The sequence below is a fragment of the Schistocerca gregaria genome, chromosome 2 (genome assembly GCF_023897955.1).
Source record: "Schistocerca gregaria isolate iqSchGreg1 chromosome 2, iqSchGreg1.2, whole genome shotgun sequence".
Lineage (NCBI taxonomy): Eukaryota > Metazoa > Arthropoda > Insecta > Orthoptera > Acrididae > Schistocerca > Schistocerca gregaria.
The window spans coordinates 467,028,696-467,053,991 of NC_064921.1; the positions used below are offsets into that span (position 1 = coordinate 467,028,696).

Below are 25,296 nucleotides of genomic sequence, written 5' to 3' on the forward strand. Positions count from 1 at the left end.
TGTAATGTAGCCGAATTAAAGCAAGTGATGCTACGGGAATTGGATTAGGAAATGAGACACTTAAAGTGGTAAATGAGTTTTGCCATTTGGACAGCAAAATAACTGATGATGGTCGAAGTAGAGAAGATATAAAATATAGACTGACAATGGAAAGAGTAATATTTCTAAAAAAGAGATATCTGTTTACATCGAGTATACATTTAAGTATCAGGAACTCTTTTCTGAAAGTATTTATACTGAGAGCATGGGAGAGGATGTTGTTACGGGTGGCCAGTATCCTCGTTCTACAACACAAATGCTCGCATGGATTAATACGCTTCTTTATTACATGAACATTTACTTAACTTCAATAGCGTCCGTGTATTGTGGTACAAGCTAATCAGTAATAGTCCTCTTGCAGACAATATCGATAATCTTGCTATTATAAACTTTATTCTCAGTGCTGGTGAAGTGTAAGTCCTGCTGTGGTCACTACGTTGGGCTCTATGAACTGTCGAAGCCTGTGATGAAATATATCCGCCCTGCGAGTGTACTGACGGATGCCAACTGGATGAATGAGTCAGTGAGTTGAGGCCGAGCAATTGAACGACGCCCTGCGGTCAGCGGCGGCGGCCTAAATACATGCTGTCGAGATGGCGTTGGTGGGTTGTTTCTTGTGGTGTGTCTCTGGCCTCTCCTGTCATAGGCGTGCTTGTTCTGGCGCCTACTATCGATCTTCGCGCTTCATTTTTTCCCTGTTCTGGCGACATATTGCGCCTACACAGAGTGTAGCCATGTATGGAAGTGAAACATTGGCGATAAACAGCTTAGATAAGAAGACTATGGAAGCTTTTGAAATGTGGTGTGAATGCTGAAGATTAGATGGGTGTAGATCACGTAACAAATGAGGACCTACTGAACAAAACTGGGGAGAAAATAAGTTGTGGTACAACATGACTAGAAGAACGGATCGGTTGGTAGCACACATTCTGAGACAACAAGGGATCACCAGTTTAGTACTGGACAGAAGTGTGTGTGTGTGTGGGGGGGGTGTTGGGGGGGGAGCTAAAAATCGTAGAGGGAGACCAAGAGATGAATACATTAAGCAGATACAGAAGGATGTAGATTGCAGTAGTTACTCAGAGATAAAGAGGCTTGCCCAGGACAGAGTAGCTTTGAGAGCTGCATCAAACCGTCTTCGGACCACAACATCAACACCATCGCTTCTGACACTGAGCTTGTATGACGATGAAGACTGAAAACTCATAACGTTTTTTCTCCACCGAGCCTGCACACACAGGAACGTCGATTGTGATGCTGTTCACAGAAGATCAGGACTACAAGATGGGTGTGTCTTCCACTTGATTTGGGTTAACTGCTACGTTATGACATTTTTGCGATATGAGGGCGTGCGTTATCGTGACCAGCACGGAACTTGGCGCACCATTCCACAACAGTGGTTTTCGGCAGACATCCTGGCCTGTTTACATTCTCCAGTGCATGTCCATTAGTCTTTGTCCGGAGGAGAAGTAGGAGGAGGAGCAGGAGGAGGAAGAGGAGGAGATTAGTGTTAAACGTCCCATCGACAACAAGATCATTAGAGAAGGAGCTGGCCGCTGTGGGCGAGCGGTTCTAGGCCCTTCAGTCCGGAACCGCGCTGCTGCTACGGTCGCAGGTTAGAATCCTGCTTCGGACATGGATATGCGTGATGTCCTTAGGTTAGTCAGATTTAAGTAGTTCCAAATCTAGGGGACTGACGACCTCAGATGTTAAGTCCCATAGTGTTAGAGCCATTTTCAGAGATGGAGCACGACCTCGGATTAGGGAAGGATGGAGAAGGAAAGCGGTCGCGTCCTATCGAAGGAACCACCCTGGCGTTTGCCTTAAGCAATTTATGGAATCATGGAAAACCTAATTCAGGATGGCCAAATGCGGATTTGGGTCATCGTAGTCCCGAATGCAAGTCCACTATGCTACCTCTCTCGGTTTGTCCTCCGGCAGCCAAGAAAAGAATAACAGCACGTTGTTCCTGTTTGGTAATAAAGTCACCATAGTTTACATTTCTGCGGGTCGAAAAGACCTGTATGCCACACTAATTCCTTGCGTACATGCCCGTGCTTATACAAGCGCATCGTAGTCGCGCTACGTTGCCTACACACTGCAGCAACGCCCTCAAACAAAAACTTTTTGAAACCCTCTTGTAATACATTTAACGCCAAATTGAAGTTCGTTGCATGTCACCTTCACACTGTCACAATTTTAGTCGCTACGTGTTGAATCATACCAATAGCTTTAAGAAAATGTGATAATGGAAAATGAAAAGAATCAACAACCTATGACATAGAGCTTAAAAATGTTAACGTTACCTCCTCTAGGTTTACTGTGCTCTTAGTTCAGCGTAACGAAGAACTCATTTTCTACACTACGAAAGCATCAGTTTGGAAGCATCTATCCTTGTCCACTCTAGGTGGTCAGTGTTTCTGAAGTCAAAGAAAGCTGATTTTTGTAGTACCGTGTTAACGTTGTTTCAGGAGCGTCGATACGGGTGCATCCGGCTCTGACTACCCACAACAGAATTCCTGAGTCATCGCAGACATGCAGCCCGGCAACGACGCAGCAACACGCGTGTCTCCAGTCTTCGCTGTACATATGTATATATAAATGTTTTTGTATTACATTTCCTTTTAAACTCGGATAAGCACTATTGGAGGAACAGCCACTACATACTGTGCCATCCTCAGGTTCTCCAAGGTATGTTGTTACAAATTAAAACTGAAGAGTGAAGCCATGTATCTTTACAGTACTGGACGTTGACCTTGGTCATAACGGAAAAAGTGATGTTCGTAGCGGTCAAAAGAGCAATTACGTTGCAGCTGAGAGTATCAGTCAATGCAAGTTCCTATGCCTGCTCCTCGTAAAAAAAAATCTCCTACAGATTATGTTCTGTCCAACACAGTTGTGTTGTACTAGCAACGCCACGTTAAGGATGGGTGCAGACTATTTACATGACTGACATGACTGATTTCGGCATATTAGTCTAAATTTCACAGACGGTTTTTCGCAGAAGATTTTTCTGAACATTGGTACAGTTTCGCACTATCATGTAATCACAAAACTTTGCTACACTAACTTACACGTCTACATTGAAATTTGCATTGTGTCAATTTATATTTTATTACGAGGTACTCACGTGTTAACTTCATAATTATTGATACACAAATGAACTCTGGAGAAGAGAATGTCTGAATCTTGTAATATTTGCTCTTTAAATCTGCACTGATGGCAAAAAAACCATAATACTCTCCTCAGAACTACAAATAGAGTGTAGTATTTTTTGTATTTGCCTCCACACTAACACGTTACAAGAGATTTCGTTAAAATTATTTTTATTTTCAAATGCTGTCACATTTACGTTTTAGGTAAGAATTATCTTCACATTTAAAAATAAAAAATAAAACTGTTGTGTAATTTGGCATATCTAATGTAAAATACTTTCACTAATATGAAATAATGACGTAATAAAAATACTCATGACAATGTGCTGTACAGCAAGACCACGTGTTGTCGTTACCTTAAAACTTAATATACCAGACATTATGTAACAGTATAGTAAAATAACAGCCACACAAAAAGCCGTTTCGAAGTGGGTAAGAAGCGACAAAGTATGCGACAAAACTACATGTTGTAACATGTCCTGCACTATTACATAAAACATCAGATCTAAATTTTCATTCCTCATTTCTTTGACTGATTACTTCTTAATCTTTAAATATAATAAGAGTTTAGAAAATATTGGTTCAGAACTGGATTAGAGCCACTAGAGATCGCTACCACTTCGATCTCCTCACGATTTGGTTGCATTGTAGTCAGTCAGTCTCGCACGTTCCCGCAGTAGCGGAGTGCTGCCGCTTATTTCACTTACGTCACATCGAAGACACATCGGCGCGTAGGTACACGGAAGTGCCAAAGAAACTGTTGTAGGCACGCGTATTCAAATACAGAGATATATAAACAGGCAGAATAGGGCGCTGCGGTCGCAACGCTTATATAAAACAACAGGTATCTGGCGCAGTTGTTAGCTCGGTTACTACTGCTACAATGGCGAGTTTCAGCGTGGTGCTATAGTCGGCGTACGAGCGATGGAACACATCATCTCCGAGGTAGCTTTGAAGTGGCTATTTTCACATACGACCATTTCACGAGTGTACCGTGAATATCAGCAATCCGGTAAAACATCATATCTCCGACATCGCTGTGGCCGGAAAAAGATCGTGCAAGAACGGGACCAACGACGGCTCATGAGACTCCTTCAACGTGACACAAGTGCAACCCTTCCGCAGATTGCTGCAGATTTCAATGCTGGGCCATCGACAAGTGTCAGCCTGCGAACCATTGAACGAAACATCGTAGATATTTGCTCTCGGAGCCGAAGGTCCATTTGTGTACTCTTGATGACTGCACGACACGAAGCTTTACGCCTCGCCTGGGCTTGTCAACACCGACATTGGACTGTTGATGACTGGAAACATGTTGCCTGGTCGGACGGGTCTTGCTTCAAATTGTATCAAATGGATGGACGTTTACGGGTATGGAGACAACCTGATGAATCAATGGACCCTGCATATCAGCAGGGGACTGTTCAAGTTGGTGGAGGCTCTGTAATGGCGTGGGGCATGTACTGTTGAAATGATACGGGACCCCTGCTACTTCTAGATACGACTATGACAGGTAACACGTACGTAAGCATCCTGTTTGATCACCTGCATCCATTCATGTCCATTCTTCATTCCGATAGACTTGGGCAATTCCAGCAGGACAATGCAACACCAGACACGACCAGAAATGGTACAGAGCGACACCAGTAACACTCTTCCGAGTTTAAACACCTTCACTGGCCACCAAACTCCCCAGACGTGAACATGACTGAGCATACCTATTATGCCTTGCAACGCGCTGTTCAGAAGAGATCACTCCCTCGTACTGCTATGGATTTATGGACAGCCCTACAGAATTCATGGTGTCAATTCCCTCCAGCACTACTTCAGACATTATTCGAGTCCATGTCACGTCGTGTTGCGGCGTCTTTGCGTGCTCGCAGGGGCTCTACATGATATTACCATAGACAGGTGTACCAGTTTGTTCGGCTCTTCAGTGTATAAGTGTGCCCCACGAACTGGGCTGCTACTTGCAGCAGGTCGTCATCATCTGCACTGAAACAAGCGTCCATAATGAATTCATCTCGTTCATTCAGCAACTTATCCGGCTCCTTAAAGTTTTCTGTGTAGAATTTCAGGTTATCCAGCGTGTCCAAGTAATGTTACCTGTCTACCTGCATTCGAGATCTTGATTCTTAATCAATATTTCTACTGTTACATCTTCAGTCTGCAGTGCAACGGTGTCATTGTGATCTCTCCATTGGCAGCAGATTCCGGAATAGTCCGCCATGCGGATCTCCAGGAGAGGACTGCCAAGGGAGGGATGATCTTGAGGAACAGATTGAATAACTAACGAAGGGATAACGTTCTACGAGTCGGCGCGTGGAAGGTCAGAAGTTTACACATAGCAGGGAAGCTAGTAAATCTGAAAACGAACGTGCAAAGGCCCAGGCTACATATCATTTTCAGCAACTGTTTTTGAAAAATGTCGATGTGAAGAAATAGTAACTAGTGCGTTCTTTCTTCACATCGGAAATCTTGTTAGTCCATTCACACCGCCACCACCCAGTGCAATCGGACTACTTCTTTGTGCCACCTGCACTTGCTTCACCCAGTCAGAGAGAAAGATTGGACGGGATGAAAGCTAAAAAATGTACTAAAACTGCTTCACACAGTGAATGTAAAATTATATTCTACAACAATTTCAAAAGAACAATTTCAAATAATTACCGAAAATAGCGAAAAAATATAATATAAAATAAAAATATGAGCACTCTATATCCCCCTTTTCAATGTCGATAATTCGATACATGGAGGAAGTTGAGGCATATATAGATTGATATTTTCGGAAAATATATCGATATTTAACTAGCAACCTACTATGGACCCCAAATTCGAGCCCTGTGATTACTTTCCCACTAAGTTGGAAAGACGCATCATCACTGAACACGATGCGTCGTGCAAAGTGTTATCGTTGACAATAGTATTACGAAGCTCGTTAGGAAATGCCGGACATTTGCGTTTGTCTTTATGACGTACTGCCTGTAACAGATGTAACTTGTGCGGGTCCAGCCATTTTTCAACATGTAACGGTAGCCAAACAAACAGAAGAGAACCAACAGCTAGAGGTACTGAATGCAAACTAGATAATGTGTTCATTCCTCCAATAAACGACCCCTGGCGCAGCAATTGATATTTCTGACAACATGATACTTAGTAATACATATGTTCCTTTTGAATTTGCCTGTAGTAAGCTTTTAAAATTAGGAGATGAGGTGCAAAGTTCTAAGCCTGGCAGAAATATGACAACGATATAAATTAAAATTCCTGCATAAAGAAAAGCTTGAATAGGTTGTCACCATAAAATTCGTCTTTTTGGACAGCTGGTCGTCAACATTTCATACAACGTTAATGAATGGTTTTGAGGAGTCTGATATTTCACTTTCAACAGTAGAGAAATTGATGACTAAATTCAAAAGTCACCAATTTTTTCTTGAAGATTATCCACGAGAAGTATCTCCCAGAACTATAGCCACTGATAAAAACACTGAGAAAATGTACAATATGGCACTGAATCATCGGTAGTTTAAGTTCTCTGAAACAATCTCTCCTGAATTTCAAAAATACACGATGACCTTTCTTCAAGATAACACATGTGCCAAAAAAAAAAACTGTCATAGTAATGATAAAATTGAAGGATGTGGAGTACAAGTTGAAGCATGTCCTTCCTTTTCACTAAATTTAACACCCTGTGACTTCCACTTATTAACACATTTACAGAAAACTGTGGCCAGAAAAGTCTTGAGATCAACGAAGAGGTTATTGCAGTCTTAGATGCGTGTTTTTTAGACGTTTCAGTGAGAAACGTTGGAGAAAGTGCATAGAAGGGGCTACATCAAAAGCATGTTTTGTCCTAACATATAGTGTCTTACACAGATAAATTTTCATGATGTTGACTTTCAGGGTAAAATTGTGTCACAAGTTGCGGAAAATCACCGAAGATATGTACGGTTAGCGAGATAGCAAGAGGCTGTAAAATTCCGAAGCATTCTACGCAGACTTTTAACGGGTTTTCAAGGACATATTACTAAAGACGTTAAGGAATATAATTGTTTGGAATGCAGGACTGATGTCGGCTTGTCCATGTGTGTCTGAAGACTGGCTTGATGCAGTTCTCCACGCCAGTTCGTCCTTTTCAAGCCTCTTCATCTCTGTATAACTACTGCAACCTGCATTCACCTGCACCTGTTTACTTTTCATCTCGTTACCTCTCTCAACAATTTTTACCGCCACATTTCCCTCCAAAACCAAAAGACGATATCTTGATGCCTCGCATGTGTCTTATCAACCGATCCTTTCTTCCAGAGAAATTGTGCCATAAATTTTATTTCCCCCTCCCCCAACTGTATACTCAATATCTCGTCATTAGTTACCCGATCTAATCATCAAATATTCAGTATTCTTCTGTAGTTCTGCTTTGCAAAAGCTTCTATTTTCCCCGTATCAAATTCCCTATCGTCCACGTTTCACTTTTGTACGAGGTTACACTCCAGACGAATACATTCAGGAAACACTTCCTAATACTTAAATTTACATTAAATGTTAACAAGTTCTGTGTAAAATGATTTTCTTGCTATAGCCATTCCGAATTTTATGTCCTTACTATTTCGGTCATTTTACTGCCCAAAGAGCTAAACTTATATTCTACGTTTAGTGTCTCATTTCCGAGACTAATTCCATTGCCATCGTCTGATTTAATTCGACTGCGTTCCATTACCATTGTTTTACTTTTATAACCTTATTTTAGACATTATACGTTCCGTTCAACTACTGTTCCAAGTGCTTTGCCGTCTGTGACGGTATTACAACGTCATCAGCAAACCTCAAAGTTTTTATTTCTTCTATCTGAACTTTAATTCCTTCTCAAAATTTCTTATTAGTTTCCTTCACAACTTGCTCAGTGTACACATTGAACAATATTTGGGACTGTTTCTCTCCCTTCTCAGCTACAGCTTCTCTTCCATGTTCTTCATCTCTAAAACTGCAGTCTGGTTTCTGTACAAGTTGTGGAAAAGTCTTCGCTCCTAGGATTTTACCCTTCTCTTTTAAGATAATTCGTAGGGTCAGGGTTTTCGGGCGTGTTCCTACTTTCCTCTTGAATTGGGATCTTCAGCTTCCATCGATTTTTCCATTGTTCTGTAAATAATTCGAGTCAGTATTTTACAAACATGACTTATGAAACTGGTAGTTTGGTAATATTCACATCTCTCAGCACCTGCTTTCTTAGCAATTGCTATCAAAAGTTCTGAAGGATATCGTCTACTCCGGGACCCTTGTTTCGACTTATATCTTTTAGCGCTCCATCAAATTCTTCTCACAAAATCATATCTCCCATCTCATTTTCAGCGGTATCGACGGTGCCTTTGTGGACCGGCCATGACGCGCCGCTAGTCACGAAAATTGTAGCGGAACATAAAAAGACTGCAAGCCATGCTCTCTCGCCGTCTTCGAATGGGTGACGCCACGGACGCCTCAGGAAACGCCGTCTTCGCTTCGACTCACTGCATGCAAATGTAACCCTCCGCACATCTTTTTAAGATGCCGCACAACGGGCTCCGCCACCAGAACACCTCGGGGGACTTGCAGTGACAACAGAAGGCTCTAATACAAAGCTACTTATCTGATAACAACTAGCAAATGACTCTACCTTTCAACCGCTGGTAGTAATCCACGAAAGTCATACATAAATACATCTAAATACATCGTATATAAATACATCTTTCTTGTAAATAATATAGACAAATATCATAATGTTTTAACCATTTAATAAATGTTGATACTCATACAGCTTATTTTCTTTTCTCTGAAGGTCTCTACAATTTTCCTATAGGCGGTATATATTTTTCTCTAGTTATAAATGCTTCTATAGCCTTGTATTTGTCCTCTAGCAGTTCTTACTTAGCCATTTTGCTATTACTGTAATCTCATGTTTTAGACATCGTTTTTCCTTGGGATAGATAGTGTGAATTACTTAAGTTCGGTGGCAGGAGGAACAGGACTTATGGTCAGGTGAATATAAGGTTATAAATACAAAATCAAGTAGGGATAATGAGGGGTAGGTTTAATAACGAATAAAAAATAGGAACGTGGATAAGCTACTACGAACAACATAGTGAACGCATTATTGTAGCCAAGATATCTTTGCCACTTGTTTATCATCTAACGCACCCCCTAGGGTGGAAGACGTAATATTATTTTTATTTATTTTCTTGTTATAGATCTGTCTTTTTTCATTCTAATATTCACAGAGTTACAGCTATCCCTCTTGCACCAGATGCGGTAAAAACTGAACTGGTCACACTTTAGAATATTGCTATAAATAATGGCTATAGGCCTCAGTTGGTAAGACAGATCTATAACAAGAGAATAAATAAAAATAATATTACGATTTCCGCCCTAGGGGATGCGTTAGATGACAAACAAGTGGCAACGATATCTATCCCTTACATAGGCAATATAAGTTACAAATTGGGGCGTTTACTTAGAGCCCATAATTTCAGAGTCGCCTATTCTACTAGTAATAGTTTACATAGGAATTTAATCCATTCCTTGCACAATAGGAGCGATAAACTTTCCCAATCAGGAGTGTATAAAATTACATGCGGGGATTGTCCAAAATTTTACATCGGGCAAACAGGGCGAGCTCTGAGTGTCAGGTATAAAGAGCATATTCCTACCAGAAGCGGTGACGGTACTAAGGGCTCTACTTATGCGAAACATCTCGTGCAAACGGCTCATGCGCCGAGCCCTCCAGTTAATATCGAGTTACTTCATGCCGAGGTTAAGGGCTTAAAACTGGATGTTTTGGAAGAAATGCAGATCATTAAGCATCTGCAACATGATAAAGACAATATCCTCAATGACCAACTCCTACTAAGAAACAGAATACTTTTTGAAGGTTTCGCACGTTTAATTTGTTCTTCCTACTTGTAAATCTGATGATCTGGGGATTTTCACATGCGTGTGCTGATTGGCGAGCGTGGTTGGTGAAGCTGTTCATCTTTTCTTTTTTCGTCATTTCCTATACGATGAAGGTGATTTTAGCCCCTTGAACACCTCACGTTTTATCCCAATATCTTTGGCTGTTCTCACAGATAGCTTCATATATTTTTCTTTCCTAGCATAAGTAACCGTGTGCGGTTATTTTTAAGCTTCATCTCCTATGTAGCTAATCACTCATTGTATCCATTCTATTTTTGAAATACGTTGATCCATGGTTGGGAATGTAAGGGCTATTTAGCCACGATCCAAGTATAAACTTTCACGTTCTAGTATGCGCATGCTCATTCAAGTAACTTCCCTTGTCTTGCGCATGTGCGTAGGTAGCGGGTCGAGCGTCTTAAGTGAGAGACCATTTGTAGTTGCAGTGTATGGCGGGTCGTGGCCCATCGAACACAAGCCGGTGTGAGGTGGAGGTTACACCATAAAGTTAAGTAATGGTTTAGACTTTGTAGATATGTACTGTTTGTGTTTCCCTTTTTTCGATTATAAATGTATAGTCATGGTGTACTTTTAATAATTGACAAAGGTCTTTTTAGGCACTTGTGGGTTTTATTGTGCTGAAGAAGGTGTAGTTATCTACGCCGAAACCTAGGTAAACATTAGGTCAGAAAATTTAAAAAGGGGACTGGATAGGTTAAAGCTAAATATAGTGTGAATTAGTTAAGTTCGGTGGCAGGAGGAACAGGACTTATGGTCAGGTGAATATAAGGTTATAAATACAAAATCAAGTAGGGATAATGAGGAGTAGGTTTAATAACGAATAAAAAAATAGGAACGTGGATAAGCTACTATGAACAGCATAGTGAACGCATTATTGTAGCCAAGATAGACACGAAGCCCAAACCCACCACAGTAGTACAAGTTTATATGCCAACTAGCTCTGCAGATGAGGAGGAGATTGAGGAAATTTATAATGAGATAAAAGAAATTATTCCGATACTTAAGGGAGACGAAAATTTAATAGTCATGGGGTAATGGAATTCGATAGTAGGAAAAGGGAGAGAATGAAAAATAGTAGGTGAATATGGACTGGAGGAAAGGAATGACAGAAGAAGCCGCCAGGTAGAATTTTGCACAGAGAATAATTTAATAATCGCTAACACTTGGTTTAAGAATCATGAAAGAAGGCTGTGGACGTGAAAGAGACCTGGGGAAACCGGAAGGTTTCAGATTGATTGTATAATGGTAAGACAGAGATTGAGAACCAGGTTTTAGATCGTAGAACATTTCCAGGGGCAGATGTAGACTCAGATCACAATTAATTGGTTATGAACTGCAGATTAAAATTGAAGAAACTGCAAAAAGGCAGGAATTTAAGGAGATGGGATCTGGATAAACTGAAAGAAACAGAGGTTGCAGAGAGCTTCAGAGGTAGCGTTAGGGAACGATTGACAAGAACAAGAGAAAGGAATACTGTAGAAGAAGAGTGGGTAGCTTTGAAAGTTGAAATTACACTCCTGGAAATGGAAAAAAGAACACATTGACACCGGTGTGTCAGACCCACAATACTTCCTCCGGACACTGCGGGAGGGCTGTACAAGCAATGATCACACGCACGGCACAGCGGACACACCAGGAACCGCGGTGTTGGCCGTCGAATGGCGCTACCTGCGCAGCATTTGTGCACCGCCGCCGTCAGTGTCAGCCAGTTTGCCGTGGCATACGGAGCTCCATCGCAGTCTTTAACACTGGTAGCATGCCGCGACAGCGTGGACGTGAACCGTATGTGCAGTTGACGGACTTTGAGCGAGGGCGTATAGTGGGCATGCGGGAGGCCGGGTGGACGTACCGCCGAATTGCTCAACACGTGGGGCGTGAGGTCTCCACAGTACATCGATGTTGTCGCCAGTGGTCGGCGGAAGGTGCACGTGCCCGTCGACCTGGGACCGGACCGCAGCGACGCACGGATGCACGCCAAGACCGTAGGATCCTACGCAGTGCCGTAGGGGATCGCACCGCCACTTCCCAGCAAATTAGGGACACTGTTGCTCCTGGGGTATCGGCGAAGACCATTCGCAACCGTCTCCATGAAGCTGGGCTACGGTCCCGCACACCGTTAGGCCGTCTTCCGCTCACGCCCCAACATCGTGCAGCCCGCCTCCAGTGGTATCGCGACAGGCGTGAATGGAGGGACGAATGGAGACGTGTCGTCTTCAGCGATGAGAGTCCCTTCTGCCTTGGTGCCAATGATGGTCGTATGCGTGTTTGGCGCCGTGCAGGTGAGCGCCACATTCAGGACTGCATACCACCGAGGCACACAGGGCCAGCACCCGGCATCATGGTGTGGGGAGCGATCTCCTACACTGGCCGTACACCTCTGGTGATCGTCGAGGGGACACTGAATAGTGCACGGTACATCCAAACCGTCATCGAACCCATCGTTCTACCATTCCTAGACCGGCAAGGGAACTTGCTGTTCCAACAGGACAATGCACGTCCGCATGTATCCCGTGCCACCCAACGTGCTCTAGAAGGTGTAAGTCAACTACCCTGGCCAGCAAGATCTCCGGATCTGTCCCCCATTGGGCATGTTTGGGACTGGATGAAGCGTCGTCTGACGCGGTCTGCACGTCCAGGACGAACGCTGGTCCAACTGAGGCGCCAGGTGGAAATGGCATGGCAAGCCGTTCCACAGGACTACATCCAGCATCTCTACGATCGTCTCCATGGGAGAATATCAGCCTGCATTGCTGCGAAAGGTGGATATACAGTGTACTAGTGCCGACATTGTGCATGCTCTGTTGCCTGTGTCTACGTGCCTGTGGTTCTGTCAGTGTGATCATGTGATGTATCTGACCCCAGGAATGTGTGAATAAAGTTTCCCCTTCCTGGGACAATGAATTCACGGTGTTCTTATTTCAATTTCCGGGAGTGTATAAAGGCAGGAATGGATCAAGTAGGTAAAAAGACGAGGGCTAGTAGAAATCCTTGTGTAACAGCATAAGTATTGAATTTAATCGATGAAAGGAGAAAATATAAAAAGGTATTAAATAAAGCAGGGGAAAGGGAATACAAAAGTCTAAAAGATCATATCGACAGTAGGTGCAAAATGGCTAAGCAGGAATAGCTAGAGGACAAACGCAAATGTGTAGAAGCATATATCAGTAGGGGTAAGATAGTTGCTGCCTAGATTGGACTTCGGAGAAATGTAGGAACGCGCTAGGCAATATTGGGCCTACGACGTCTCGTAGAAGATACGTTAAGGAAAGTCAAACTTATGTTTATAGCATTTGTAGACTTGGAGAAAGCTTTTGAGTGAAATAATCTCTTTCAAATTCTAATGGTGGCAGGGGTAAAATACAGGGCCAAAGGCTATTTACATTTTGTACAGAAACCAGGTGGCAGTTATAAGAGTCGAGACGCACGAAAGAGAGGCAGTGGTTGAAAAGAGAGGGAGCTACGGTTGTAACCTATACCCGATGTTATTCAGTCTGTATATTGAGTAAGCAGGAAAGGAAACAAAAGAAAAATCTATAGTAGGAGTTAAAGTCCAGGGAGAAGAAATAAAAACTTTGAGGATTGCCTATGACATTGTAATTCTGTCAGAGACAGCAAAGGACTTGGAATAGAAAAAAAAAAAAAAAGAAAAGGTTCAAATGGCTCTGAGCACTATGGGACTTAACATCTATGGTCATCAGTCCCCTAGAACTTAGAACTACTTAAACCTAACTAACCTGAGGACATCACACAACACCCAGCCATCACGAGGCAAAGAAAATCCCCTACCCCGCCGGGAATCGAACCCGAGAACCCGGGCGTGGGAAGCGAGAACGATACCGCACGACCACGAGATGCGGGCTTGAAACAGCAGTTGAACGGAATGGAGAGTGTCTTGAAAGAAGAATACAAGATGAACATCAACAAAAGCAATACGAGGTTAATGGCATATGGTCGAATTAAATCAGGTTATGATGAGGAAATTAGATTAGGAAATGAGACACTTAAAGTAGTAGATGAGTTTTGCTATTTGGTAAGGAAAATATGATGATCGAAGTACGGAGGATATAAAATGTAGACTGGCAATGGCAAAAAAAAGCGTTCCTGAAGAAGAGAAATTTGCTAACATTGAGTGTAGCTTTAAGTGTCGGGAAGTCCTTTCTGAAAGTTTTTGTGTGGAGTGTAGCCACATATGGAAGTGAAACATGGACGATAAACAGTTTGGGCAAGAAGAGAATAGAAGCTTCTGAAATGTGGTGCTAAAGATGAATGCTGAATATTAGATAGGTGGATCACGTACCTAATGAAGAGGTATTGAATAGTGTTAGAGAGAACTTCGTGGTACAACCTGACTAGAAGAAGGGATCGTTTGATAGGACACATTCTGAGGCATCAAGAGATGGGAAGAAACGAGAGAAGAATACAGTAAGCAGATTCGAAAGTGTGTACGTGCAGTAGTTACTCAGAGATGAATAGGCTTGCACAGCATAGAGTAGTGTACCTTTGGACTGAAAACCGCAACAACAACATACCGGTTAGGTTCCTTCCAGAGTATGCTGATACAATAGCTCTATGCTTAGAATAATACACAATCGTTCCCTCGAAGAAAGATCCGTCCCTAAAGATTGGTAAGTTGCACACATCACATCAATACTCAAGAAAGGAAATAGGAGTAATCCGCTGAATAAGAGACCCATATCACTGACGTCTATTTGCAGCAGGATTTTTGAACATATACATGCTCAAACGTCATGAATTATCTATCACGTTCAAACTTCTGACATTACACTCTCTAATTCGTAGAACGTAACCCGTTCGTTGGGGATTCCATCTTTTTCCCATAGTCAAATCATCCTTCGCGGTCCCTCTAGGAGACCGGAGTGGTGAGATTATCGTGACACATTTTCCCGTGGGTGTACATTATGTTGCTTTCATGCAGTAGTTTCCACTGCCGTCTGCGTCCTCATGCCGTTGATCATTGCTGATACTTCCATCTTATCAGTGCAGTTTCCCACTCATTATGGGTATGATGTTGCCCTGAAATTCTGTTCTCCCGTCACTCTCTTTGATAGGATAGTTGCCTGAATGAGAGCAACTCTTTATACCGGAAGTTTTTGGCTACAGTTGCCGACGATTTTTATTTAAAAATAATCAGTGGCTGATACCACGTGTGGGACACGGGACGTTTTGATCACTAGTCAAATACGCTTCTACTAGACCACTGGATCTGAGTTACAGAATCGAAAAATATATAGCTACGGAGGTAGTCATTTACTGTACAACGGGTTGCGAGTATTTCTGTCTGCCCATCGAGACTATACAGTCACAGGGGCATGAGACAGACAAAAGGAAAAGTTTTAACTCGCCTTATCTTACGAGGGATTTGCATACCGACTGTATGAGGAGACGCCGACTGCAGCATTGTCATTACTACCATGATTTATTACGCACGTAGCTAATTAGATGCACATGCTGTGGCTACTTGGAGTAACCGGAGGAAAATGTTGCTAATAAAGCAGTAACAACTGCAATGTTCCTGATCTTATCTTGGTATTTGTAGCCAGTGTTCCTGCACTTCATATCCGACATATCTCTCACTGTAATGCATGACCGGTCGGGTTGAAACTGCTAGTAGAGTGCGTCGACTTTGGCATGTGACGTCGTACAATCACAAACAGAAATAGGACAGAACACTAACCATATTTGTTTTACTTGTTTACTAGATTGGCGTCCGCTCCACCGCTCGTGTCTACTGTATGGTCTGCACAGATTTTTTTTCTTTAATCGCATTTTCATGTTGTTCATAAATTGCAACATCTTCTAAATCTTTCACACTAGTTAAGGTTATACACACATAAAAAAATTTTTTTGCATCTCCTCGGTTCCGCTAGTTCCGGAACCTGTACAAATGATTCAAATGGCTCTGAGCACTATGGGACTTAATATCTTAGGTCATCAGTCCCTAGAACTTAGATCTACTTAAACCTAACTAACGTAAGGACCTCAGACACATCCATGCCCGAGGCAGGATTCGAATCTGCGACCGTAGCGGTCGCGCGGTTCCAGACTGAAGCGCCAAGAACCGCTCGGTCGCTCCGGCCGGCCGAATAGAGATAAAATCAAACATCATTTCCGCTTTTTTTTTATTGCTCATGAAAACCACACATTGCATGTTTTACCATCATACAGTGAGACCTTCATAGGTGGTGGCCCAGATTGCTGTACACACCGGTACCTCTAATAACCAGTAGCACGTCCTCTTGCATTGATGGATTGCTGTATTCGTCGTAGCATACTATCCACAAGTCCATCAAGGTAGTGTCGTCCTACTCCTCAACAGCGATGCGGCGTAGATCCTTCAGAGTAGTTGGTGGGTCACCTCGTCCATTAACAGCCCGTTTCAATCTAACGCAAGCGATGTCGTTATCCTGAAGGAAGTCATTCACACTATGTGGGCGCGATAGTTGTCCACGAAGACGAATGACTCGCCAATATGCTGCCGATATGGTTGCGCTCTTGGTCGGAGGATATCATTCACGTACCGTACAGCCGTTACGGCGCCTTCCATAACCACCAGCGGCGTACGTCGGCCCCACATAATGCCACCCCAAAACAGCAGGGAAACTCCACCTTGCTGCACTCGCTGGACAGTGTGTCTAAGGGTTTCTAGCCTGACCGGGTTGCCTCCAAACACGTTTCCGACGATTGTCTGGTTGAAGGCATGTGCGATACTCATCGGTGAAGAGCATGTGATGTCAATCCTGAGTGGTCCACTCGGCATGTTGTTGGGCCTATCTGTACCGCACTGCATGGTGTCTTGGTTGCAAAGATGGACCTCGCTATGGACGTCGGGAGTGAAGGTGCGAATCATGCAGCCTATTGCTCACTGTTTGACTCGTAACACGACGTCCTGTGGCTGCACGAAAAGCATTATTCAACATGGTGGCGCTGCTGGCAGGGTTCCTCCGAGCCATAATCCGTAGGTAGCGGTCATCCACTGCAGTAGTAGCCCTTGGGCGGCCTGAGTGAGGCTTGTCTTCGACAGTTCCTGTCTCTCTGTATCTCCTCCATGTCCGAACAACATCGCTTTGGTTCACTCCGAGACACCAGGACACTTCCCTTGTTGAGAGCCCTTCCTGGCACAAAGTATCAATGAGGACGAGATCTAACCACGGTACTGACCGTCTAGGCATGGCTGAACTACGAACAACACTTCGTTTCCGGCGAAATGACTGGAACTGATCGGCTGACGGAACCCCTCCGTCTAATAGGCTCATGCATGTCCTTTTGGCGTATTCAGTGGCATTTCTGAACAGTCAAAGGGACTGTGTCTGTGATACAGTATTCACATTCAAAGTCTCTCTTCAGGAGTTCTGGGAACCGGGGTGTTGCAAAACTTTTTTTGTTCTGTGTAGAATCATGTACTTCTGACCGAAAATCGATTCAGGTAGCTACAGTGGGAGGTCTTTGTTAATCCATCCTTTTCAGTTCTAGTGGTGATAATTCCATAGGATCTTTCATCCCTTAACATATACGTATTTCTTCAGACGTGACCTACCAGTTTTCAAAGATTTAGCTTTAAAAATGTTTGAATGAAATGAAACATTTTCATGAAAATGTTCTCCCAAATTTCACCCTCTTAGAGGTTGAATTCCCAAAAAACACTGAAATATATATTTTTTAATTTCTAACCGAGAAGTCAAATACAAATTTTCAGAGATTTAATATAAAAAACGCTATCTTAATGAAATATTTGCACACAACTTCATTCTCTATTTTAGCCCCTTATGGACTGAATTTCCAAAAACACTGAAACCCGTACTTTTCATTTCTAACAGAGAAAAAAACATACATTTTCGTAAACTTAGCTTTAAAATGCTTTCATAATGAAGTATTTTCATAAAAAATTTTCAGCCCTTATTGCACCTCCTTAGGGGATGAACTGACAAAAACACTGAGACACTTACTTTTCTTATTTTGTAACCGAGAATTCAAATACCAATTTTCGTAGACGTGGTTTTAAAAATGCTTTAGTAGTATTCTAATTATGGGTTGTTTAAAAAACCTTTCACCCACTGTTTAACCCCTTAATGGTTCAGTTTCCAAAAATGCCGATCATTTCATCCCCATCGACGCGCAAGTCGCTGAAGTGGCGTCAAATCGAAAGACTTGCAACAGGAGGGCGGTCTACCCGACGGGAGGCCCTCGTCACACCCCATTATTATTATTATTATTATTATCCAAAAATGCGGAACGTAGTAATTTTTTTTATTTCTGGACGAGAAACCAAACACCGATTTTGTAGCTGTTGCTACGAAATTGCCTTAATAGTGACACATGCTAAAAGGACATTTTCTCCCCTGTTTCAACCCCTTGGGTGTGAAATTTCGAATAATCCCTCATTATACGATGCCTACAGAATAAGAGCAACACCTCTCCGAATTTACCATTTATCCTTAGTGGTTTGCACTGGGCGATGACGAGTCAGTGGACCATTCAGACCCTATTTCACCCCCTTAGGGGTTTAATTTCGAAAAAATTCCTTCTTAATGATGCCTAGAATGTAAGATCAACGTAGTCTCCAAATTTCAAGTTTCTATCCTTCGCAATTTGGTCTGGCCGATGATGAGTCTATCAGTTAGGACATTTTCCTTTTATATGCAAATATTATTTTTCGAAATGTAGGTTGTTGGGACGGACTTACCTGTTGCGTGGACGGACGTCTATAAACATAGGATGAAAACTAATAATATGGTTGTGAGGTGACGAAGCCAACGAATGTGATGTCTTCGGAATGTCTATAAATCTTGCTACGGTGAATATGTAATACATATTGAATTTCAATGAATGGTGCTCCTCCGCCATTTGCATGTCGTCATGGGTCAAATCAGACAGCCAGTATCGTGAAATTGAATAGTTCGACATCACCATCGCCAACGAGGTCGTCCACGGAACTTTAACGAAGCAGACGATGGCGGATTATGACAGAGCAGCGGCCGTCTCAGCTCTATCGCCAGAAAGGTAAGTGTAGTCAGTAAATGGCATCATTTCCAGATATTTTCACTCTGCTGATCTGAAACTTCCTTACAGATCAAAACTGTGTGCCGCACTGCGACTCGAACCTTGCACCATTACCATCCGCTGACAAACCTTTACCCAGTGAGCTCACGACCCACCCTCAGCACTTCCACCTTAGCTCTTTCTTAGCTCGCAAACGTCACAGAAGTTCTCGTACACACCTTGTGGAACAAGCACCGCTGGAAGAAAGGATAAGGCAGGCAATTGGCGTAGCCACCGCTCAGGGGACGTGCTTTATGGTAACAAATGTGACGGGAGAGCGCTTTTGGAAAGCGTAGCTATTTCAATGTCTTTCGGTGTGTTACCCACTCTCCCTCAACTTAACGTCTATCATGCGGCAAGTACAGAATGTTTCGTCTCTTAAAATATACATCATCGATATTACAGAAGAGAATACAAACGATTTGCCACACATTTTCAACTTTCTCACCCTGCCACGACAACGAAGTATTTTTGTACTTCGACACTATTTGAGGGGTGACAAGCAAAGTTGAATATGACTCCATTGTAAATCTAATGAAATACGAAACGGAACGGTACATGTGGGTTAAGCAGAATCTAAACACATGACGCAATTTTAACGAATTCGTACATACCTTATAATAAAAAGCTGTGAGAATACATGGTTGAGAGCAAACACGAACCTGTTAAGATATACATTTCTTGTAAAGAAGAGCTAGTCCGTTACGACCAATAGGCACTGATTAAAGTCACGTGATTTCCATTCCAGCCACGGACAGCTGCTGGCATCAGTTTGGGCTCCAGTGCTGATCACAAATGGCTTTAGCCTTATTGCATTTTTTAATATCTGTTGGTTTTAACGGTAAGCCTCTGGTAAAACGTGTCTGTTATGATTTTGGGGCACTATCAAGAATAATATCGTGCTTCCTGCTCCCATGTATTTTCTTGGAATATATGATTACCCTTACTTGCTGATCGTGTTTTCGGCAGAGTAGAGAAACTTCTATACAAGAGGACAACAAGTGCAACAAAAGAGTAATGTAATGACTTCTAACAGTCAGTGGGTGATGTAAGGAACCTTGGTGAATATTGGAGAGTACGTAGGTGAAATGAAACGAATTTTCATTTAAAGTAAAACGCTCATATTAACGTGGGGACAATTGCATTCTATAGTCCCAGACTGATATACAGGAGCGGAAGTCTCTCCTGAAACACGGATGGTCAATTACGAAGCTCTTCTCTCAGTCGCGAACTAAAGTACTTCTCAACCATGTAGCGTCAGGTAATAAGAAGAAGGATGTTGACTGTTTGCTCAAAATTATTTTCGGAGGAGACTGGCGAAATCAAGAGGACTTAAGCTGTTATAAATCCATCTTTGACGTTACATCTATAATGTTCAACACAGAGACAGAGTAAATTGCTTGTGATTGTTTATGTTGAAGTCGAACAGGAACCTCAAAGAACCTCAACAATTGGTAACACCATTGTACATCACAGAATGCTGTCATGACGATTCGGAAAATTTAAATAATTGTGAAGCAACAGTAAAATCAGAACCTTTGGTAAAATACTGAAAAGGAATATGAACGTTATAGTTGTCAACATACGTTTTTTCCATGACAGCACATACTAGATTTGTTGTGTCAGTTAGTGGGCATCAGCACCGCCACAAACGAGGAAGGAGAGAAGTTACGATGGCTGGTCGTAGCAAACCAAAATGATCTGTACAGAGTATAGATTAATAGAACAGTTTATTTCTATTAAGGGAAGAGACGTAACTTCACATTATGAAGTGACGTCATGTGCCTCCTACATTCAACTACTTACATACACTATTGCGACTTGCAGAACGCTGGCTAAGTATCATCTTCGTATTACTCAGTACTGATGCTGTCGAAGTCTGCGATCGAACTGGGCCCCACCGACAATAAGCGGCTTGTTAAGTCAGCGTTGACAGGCGGCCCCAGGTCTGTCTTCCTGGAGGTGTCGCACTGCCCGCTCTTTGCATTTTCGCGCGGGTCAGCGCCTTCTAAATGCCGTTCCGCTGCGCTATGCTGGTAGGCGTGGAGTCGATGCTTTTGGACTGCGCAAAATTGCTACAAATATGACACAGACTAGCAATAACTATACAATAAGATGGAAGTTAGTTTGAAAAACAAACTGCTTTGAAAATTATTCAAAGGTGAACGTGTCCAAGTGGTTCATGCAACTGAGAACGCGTCCACATTTAAATAGACTTTTTAAAGGAAGATTTTCGTTGTAGATTTCATTTAAAGACATGAACCGCATGTCTTCCACAACCGTAAAGGCGTTTTCACTCCAATACTTTATTTTCATTCACATGTATGCCTGAAGTAGGTTTTATGTTGATTGTGAAAACTGCATTTAGTGGACATGTTCGTCTTTGCTTTTCACCTCCTCATTTCTAGTTGTCATTATACATTCCATGGATCTGCAAGACAAATCTCTGGCAGCATGTTAATGGGCCATCACATGACGCACGCACGTTGATCGGAGAATAAGCAAATTAACTGCAAGCAACGAAATCTTTATTTTGCCTGATAGAATCAGAGGCTGTATTGTCATTTACTCTGCCGAAAATGTAACTTGTTACACGATGAGCAACTTGATCGCTCGCTACCAAACTGATGCTCCAGTATTTCCATGCTCGTGAGGTACGATGATTAAAAATTCATCCTTATGGGAACTGATTTTCGTTGTAGAAAAAAGGTATTATTGCAGATGAAGAATGGTACCTCATTGTTATAATTAAAGTTCAGCTTTTCACAGAGGCCGTGTGTGGGTTGTAATTATCGTATGGCAGCGAAACTTGGTAGATATGCTACTGCTTTATTGCAGAACCGATTTACCCTGGAAAAAAAAATAATTTCATTTGTGGCTACCAGATACAAATCTGGCGCTGTAAACTGATTGTATGACGGTGTGACATCCACACGACGTGACTGAACAGTATGGCTATCAAGAAGAGAGACTACACTGTTAGTGAAACTATGGGAACGGTAGCAATTACAGGGCTACATTGAGAGAGTACCGCCGACTGAAAAATTTGAGTTGAGGCCCGATGTCGTAAAAGATGATAATGAAATTCGAAAACACCTGTGATCTTGGTGTGGCACCTGGTAGAGAAAGGCGTCCTATCCCTGTGGAAGTTATTGACGAGGCTGCTTGCGTTGATTGGCTGTTGCGTCGGTTCTTAATAAAATATTTTAAACATTAAGAATGAAACAAACACAACACTGGTGTAGTATTCTACAGTATTTATTGTTATACGAACCAGTTCGTGCAACATATAATAAATGTTGTAGAACATTACTCCATACGAGGTACTGTTGCTGTAACTGACCATGCAGCACGTACCCCGTGAAGTCCCAAAGCTCGTGCAACGTCACGAGAATTGTGCATCCCATGGTGAACAGTACGTATAGTATTGCGGTCTGTATTACACTGCTACTCGTTCGCGTTCTAGAAGGTGTAGCGACTGAAACTTGACGATCAGCAGCAAGGTTTTGAATTTGCTCTTAGGTTTCTGGCACGAATCGAAGTTGCCAACGTGTAGGTGAGTAGTATTCTATGGAGCGACGAGGCACATTTTACACCACCGGGTGTACTGAACACACAGAACTGCCGAATTTGGGGTACTGTTGAACCGCATTTTGTGCTCGTCATATGTGACTGCGTGGTCTGGATTCACAAGCTGCTTTAATCTCGGTCCATTCTTCTTTGCAGAGATTACACACAGAGGTCTTGCGAGGTGTACGGTGATGTCTGCACGTTGTCAAGACCTCCTTCTATAGTGTGCGTGATTCCTGCTTTGGAAGAGCACAACTGTTTTATGCAAGAGGGGGCGGCAAGTCATGTCGCTCCCCAGTGAAAGATCTGCTTATTGCAATCTTCCATGAACGGTTTATCTCCTGAAGTTTTCCAGGTTCATGGCCTGCTTCATCACCTGATGAGATTTCATATGACTTTTGGTTCTGGAGAGATCTGATGAAAGCGTTTACTATGGATTCGTTCGGTCTCTACCTGATCTGGAGGCCAGTGTACAGGAATACGTTGCTCAAATTTCAAATTGTTCAAATGACTCTGAGCACTATGGGACTTAACATCTACGGTCATCAGTCCCCTAGAACTTAGAACTACTTAAACCTAACTAACCTAAGGACACCACAAACATCAATGCCCGAGGCAGGATTCGAACCTGCGACCGTAGCAGTCACGCGGTTCCAGACTGAAGCGCCTAGAACCGCTCGGCCACAACGGCCGGCTGCTCATATTTCATCGGAACTTCTGCAACCAATTGTAGATCACGTAGTTTTACGGATGCAACATGTGTTCGACGTCTCCGGTGCTCATACTGAACAAAATGTGTAAGCGCTGGTTAGTAATAAAATTAACATTATGCCTTTTTCAGTTGTTTGACCATTTCTGCCCATGTCCCGCTACTAATCCATTACATACGGAAACATTTCTATACGGTTTATGTAAGTCTGCAGACTTTCGTGGCCATTGTCACTGAAGTTAAAATCTTCTGGGTTATTAGGCTGCGTCATGTTTCTTCTAAAATATTCGACGTTTCTACCGCTCTGCTGGGATCTTCCACTACTGCTTGAACATTGTCAGAGACGAGTGTCACGTCCACTTTATAAGTGGAGGGGTCGAAACGTCGAATATTTTAGAAGAAACATGACGCGGCCTAATAACCTAGAAGATTTTAACTTCATTTCTATACGTATTTCTTCCATTCACAGCAGCAGATTTCCATCTGGTGGCAACAATGGGAACTAATTTGTTTTCCAGCGTAAATGGTTTCGCATTAGAATATCTACCAAGTTTCGCTGCCATAGGATAATTTCAGCCCACTCTGGACCTCTGTGAGTAGCTGCACTTCAATGGTAACCACCCGGTACGTGATGGTTATTGGGTTTGTCTAACGTTAATGGAGCTGCACATCTCGCACGCACGCTTGCTGCTGATGAAATTTGGTACGTATTTTGAGTACAGTTTCTTCATTCACCATATAGCATTTTTTCCTTAATACTTTTCCTACATCCATTTTACTTATTGGGAATCAGCGACTGGTGGTAGCGGACATATACAGTTCGTTTTAAGAAAAAAAAAGTCTGACAGTGAACTGAGAGGTTTGCAACATGGCTTCATTGAGACTCCATTGATATTGTAGGTATTTTTAAATTTAAAGGACGTGCTTCATGTACCAGAATAGTACTTGCACAGGCCTACGACGGACAACAGTGTGATTATTATTATTCATCATGCAACTGAAATTACTCAGAGCAGAATGCAGCAAAATATTATGAAACACAGGAGTGGTCCAACTGGTCAGGTGGAGAACGGAGCACGTATGCCGAAGGGATGTACACTTGCAAGTTAACGCGATCTATCGGACTGAGAAAGGCAGAGTAATTGGCAAGAAGGAGACACTTGGCTATAGCTCAATAACCGCACGATGACTGTGGTGACAAGATGGGTTCACGATAAAAGTGTGGGAAGAAGAGCAGCACGGGTCCTTCCATATGGACTACGAAACGAGAAGGTCGTAGGACTGTTCGATTGGCTCTGACGAGTAATTGGATAACAACAGTTGAAATCCTGATAGGTAATCCAGGCAGAGTGCCACCACGAATCGTTGGTAGTCGACTGGAGATGTAGAGTTTCTCTCAGTCGTTAACCGCACTACAGGTGACAGAGGCTTGCACGGTTTTCTATTTATGTCGATCAGCTCAACGTCGAGCCCGTAGATGAGCTAATTAGGGATCCCAGGAAACAGCGATTCTCGAAATCACTACTTCTCCAATTTCTGGAATCAACGTTTTGGGCAAGAGGATTGACTGCAGATTGTAGAAGTAACATGTCTGGATTGCGATGGGAAGACGGATACATTCGTACTAGCCTTCAGGCAAGAATCCTCATGAAATGACACAACAAGTGTTTCAGGCATAAGAAGATGACATTCGGAGGCTGTTATCTTCTATGGCACAATGAACGCAATATTCGTGCCCGTGGGAGTGACATCGTATACTGACGATGGGCATAGACATCTGTTACGACTGGAATGGAAGTTAAGTCACTCCATACCTGTTATGAA

The 25,296-nt window shown here is 42.7% G+C and overlaps 1 protein-coding gene across 1 annotated transcript in view; it reads left to right on the forward strand.

Annotated features, from left to right (window-relative positions):
* Positions 1–3,531, forward strand: part of LOC126326178 (uncharacterized) — a 48,096-nt gene extending 44,565 nt beyond the window's left edge. Inside the window, exon 5 of the mRNA XM_049995570.1 lies at positions 2,511–3,531. Within this exon, the coding sequence (XP_049851527.1) occupies positions 2,511–2,562 (52 nt within the window). The 3' untranslated portion in view covers positions 2,563–3,531. The remainder of the gene's footprint in view (positions 1–2,510) is intronic.
* The last annotated feature ends 21,765 nt before the right edge of the window (positions 3,532–25,296 follow it).